General features: G+C 41.0%; 1 protein-coding gene across 1 annotated transcript; it reads right to left on the reverse strand.

The window, feature by feature from the left end:
* Positions 1-2,660: 2,660 nt before the first annotated feature.
* LOC145263059 (protein CFDP2-like) lies at positions 2,661-2,996 on the reverse strand. Its single transcript, XM_080119912.1, has one exon. The coding sequence runs from the start codon at positions 2,994-2,996 to the stop codon at positions 2,661-2,663; it is 336 nt and encodes a 111-aa protein (XP_079976038.1).
* Between the last annotated feature and the right edge of the window lie 1,211 nt (positions 2,997-4,207).

Raw genomic sequence — 4,207 nt, forward strand, 5'->3', positions numbered from 1 at the left:
AATCATATGTGTATGCTAGACGTATCCTTAGAAATTTCTCTCTTGCAGACCGGACCCGTTGAAGTGTGCACAAGGCCTAGAAACTTCTCCACGATACTTACTGAAGTAACAATAAAGATAAGCACCGACAGAAGCAGATACAGATGAGGATCTAGGAAGAGAATGAAGTTTGGTTTGAAACTTATGATGTAAAAAAAGGTATCACTTCCAAAAAATTCCAGTGGTCACATTCTTAAGCAGCGACCTTCGGAGACATCCCATGAAACCTTACAGATGGAGGTGAAATGCCCATCCAAGTAAACATTTAAATCATTCCAGATAAAGCTTGGCGAATGAATTTGAAATTCGTTATCAATATTTTTTTTACTATAGAATCAAGAACAGAACAGTGATAGTTACATTAGATAGGGAATAATAAGAATAAATACGAAGTTAAAGCGCTTAAAGGCAAGCAAACTCAGATAAAAGGACAACCAATTGTTAAGACTGGAGGCAGGTACAATGGAAAGAAGAAGAAAATAGTAATGCCATGCTAATGCATAAAATGGTTTCAACGAACAAGATCGAAAAACAATCTACATAGAGATGATTGCCGTTATAAGAAGTGCCTACATTAGTTTTAGGCAAAATATGAAGATAATTGAGAAATGTAAGGGCTGAACGTCAGGGAAGTTTGTATTAAGACCTATGTTCTTATTGTAAGAAATAGTAAGGTTTTGTTAAAGTTTATGTAAGACACAGAAAGTTACTACCAGGTCCCCAGGTTTGCCCAATCGTAAAATACGCTTAAATATGAGATTCGGATTAATAAATAGTTCGTATTTATTATTATATTGGACTCAATATATAGTAATGATTTAAAAAGAAAAAAAAAATGGCTCGTGCGCCACCACCGAGAATCGAAACAAATAGATTAGCATACAAGTTACGTTTTTGTTTGCGATTAATGCCTGAGATACGAAGACATGTTTGCTGCAAGGCTTAAAATTAAAACATGAACTAATAGATATTACGTTCAGATGCATATTCGTAATTACGCCCTTTAACCGTCAGCTGGCAAAGTCCATTTTATTTTTAATCTGCATACCTTTGCACTGAATTCCTCCGATGGAATTCATTAAACTGTATGATAAGTTTTATCTATGTTGACAGAAACCTGATAGAAAAGTTTGATAGGCAAACTTTGTTAAACATATATGTATATATATATATATATATATATATATATATATATATATATATATATATATATATATATATATATATATACTTCCAAGAGTTCACTTTCTAGATTCTCTACTACAACTCTCTCATTTGTTCCTTCGTGAAATTGTTTGATTATTTCCCCCAAAATGATCGGGGGATCAAAATACTTTAAGGACCTTCTACAGCATTTTTCGATCAATTGTGTCAAATGCTTTACGGAAGTCTACAAAGATTATATGGAGCTCTTAATACTGTTCGATGGTTTTTTCTTCATTCTGTCGTAAGCCGAAGATCATATCTATTGTAGATCTTTCATGTCTGAATCCACACTGTGATTCGGTTAGGCCCCTTTCCACTAGTCTTGCGAGCCGTGATTGCACCAATTTAGCCATTATTTTTCCTGCAATGGTAAGCAAAGATATACCTCGGTAATTGCTGCAGTCTTTGTGATCACCTTTGTTTTTATAGATCGGGATGAATTCTTGTGGCAGCGTTTCTTGTTGCCGGCATTTTGCTATTAGTTTGTGAAGATTTCTCATGAGTTGTTCTCCACCGAACTTGTATACTTCAGCTAGTATGCCGTCAATTCCTGGAGATTTGTTCATTTTAGTTTTGTCAATTGCGTTTCTTATTTCCATATGAGTTGGTGTGTCATTCAGGTCCATCTGCTGGGGGAAGACTGTTATGTGGCTTAAGATCTCCTCATCTGTATTGGATTGTACATTCAGTAGGGTGCCGAAGTACTCTTGCCATCTTTGAATTATCTGTTTTGGTTGGGTCAGTATGGTGTTTCCATCTTTTGATAAAAAGGTGTGAGTCATCTGGGCTCTAGTGTCATACACTTCCTTCGGTGATCTGAAGAACCTGTAGAATTGTTATCCTACGCTTGTCCCTGCATATCTTCAGCCTTTTTCAGCCAGGAGGTGTTTTCCATTTCTCTTAGGTTTTTTTTCTGGACTTCTGCCCTCACTTGTTCAGCTTCTTCTGGTTTACTCTAGTTGGCTTGCTTAGCTTTGATTTTAATGCTTGTTTTCTTTCATTTATTACATCTCTAATCCCTTGGTCATTCTCATTGAAGCCGTCCGTATTCCGTTTTTGTGTGTAACCAAGTATCTCTGCCGCAGCGGAGAATACAGGCCTGCTTACAAGTCCCACATTTGTTCTAGTGAATCAGAATCATCAGTGATGTGCCCTAATGCTGAGTTAATTGCAAGTTGTAGTCTATCTTGCCATGTTCTATCTCCGAGCTTTGATGAGTCTAACCTTCTCTTGCTCTTCGTTGTCGCCCTGCTGTACACAGCTTTTGTGGAGAACTTGAAGGTAGCCTTGATTAGGTAGTGGTCTGTATGGCAATCTGGTCCTCGCATAGCTCTTGTGTTCTTGGCATCTTTGAAGTCCTTCCTTCTTGTGATAACATAGTCCAGAATATGGCGTCTCTTCGACCTGGGATGTTCTCAGGAGTAGTAATGGTAATCCGAATGTTGTAAGTAAGTGATCATAATTGCCAGTTGAGACTCCGTGCACAGACAGAGCAGCAGTTCTTCATTTGAATTAGGATTTCCCTTTCCAAACTTTCCGAGAACAGGGGTCCATGTATTGTAGGCATGGCCCACTCTAGCATTGAAGTCACAAAAGAGAACTAGCTTATCCGCTGGAGGGACGTTTGCTCTGGTGTCTTTCAGTTGAGAGTAAAATACCTCCTTTTCCTCATCTGGGTAGGTCATTGTCGGTGCATAGACGTTGATGATGGTGATGTTATGATTATGAAATGTGATGATTCGCAGTGTCATTATTTTTTCAGAGACTCCTCTGGGGCTCTCTGCGAGTCTACTGGCTAGGTCATTTCTGATCGCAAAAGCGACGCCAGTTCTGTTTGGTTGATCTACAGGACAGTCCTTCCAGAAATAGGTTATTCTTGCTTCTCTAAGTTGGCCCTCGCTGCTGAGTCTTGTCTCTTGCAATGCAGCTATGTCGATATTTGTATTTTCGAGCTCCAGACCTATGAGTGGTGTTCTTCTATGTGGTCTTTCACCCAAGTCCGTATCAAGCCTGGTTCTGACGTTCCATGTAACAAAGTTCAAGTCTTGAGTGTTGTTATTTCTTCTTCTATTGTTACTGCTCGATTGGAGATCCACTGCCCGAGGTTTGACAGTCAGATGGTCTTTGGATGAGCTTTGTTTACCTCACCTTTTATAAAGGCGTCCCTTTCCAGGGCAAGCAGTGCTATCGTGAACTGTAGGGTTGACAACGACACCACCCAGAGCTTTTATGGCGTCGATCCCTAGAAGTAAGTCAAACCCCAGCGGTTTGCCACGCACCACCAACACATCGATTCTGGCAGACACACCTTCATCAGTGGACACAGAGACCGCTCCAACACCGCAGCGCGCATGGGACATTCCACCAATCGTTTTGACATCTACGTTCGTTTTTCTCCAAGACCGACACCGGTCTGCATGTAACATATTCCGAGAGCATCTTGTATCAATAAGCGCCAAACATCGCGTCCCGTCAACCTGGATGCTTATCACCGGGAGCGTCGTGCTCACATCTTCGTGGGAACGGAGACTGGCGCTTATGCGTCTTCCCCGTGCTCGTTTCCCGAGCAATTCCAATCGCAGTGTCCACTCTCACCGCAACGGTATCACCGTCTTCCACGTTTTCGACAGTCCTTTGCAAAGTGGCCTTTCGTATTGCACTTGAAACAGGTCACACTAACAGGAATATTCTGTGCCCTGTGGTTGTTGGGTGAGCGTATGGCCGCAACCACATCCTGATTGTGTTCCCCTGTCGTCAAAATTCTTGCTCTCGACATTAGTTCGCCCATGGTCAGGATTTTTTTATGTTCGGCTCCTGTTGAAGAGCAATTGAGATAGCGTCAGGGAAGCCAGTGACGAAAGTCAATTTTGTGAGTCTCTCTAAGCCACCTCCTGTGAATCCGGCCAGTCCAACAAACTGCCTGATTTTGTTGGCGTAAACATCCACACATTCGCCAGCCCAT

The sequence above is a fragment of the Euprymna scolopes genome, chromosome 3 (assembly GCF_053919585.1).
Source record: "Euprymna scolopes isolate OS-2025 chromosome 3, ASM5391958v1, whole genome shotgun sequence".
Lineage (NCBI taxonomy): Eukaryota > Metazoa > Mollusca > Cephalopoda > Sepiida > Sepiolidae > Euprymna > Euprymna scolopes.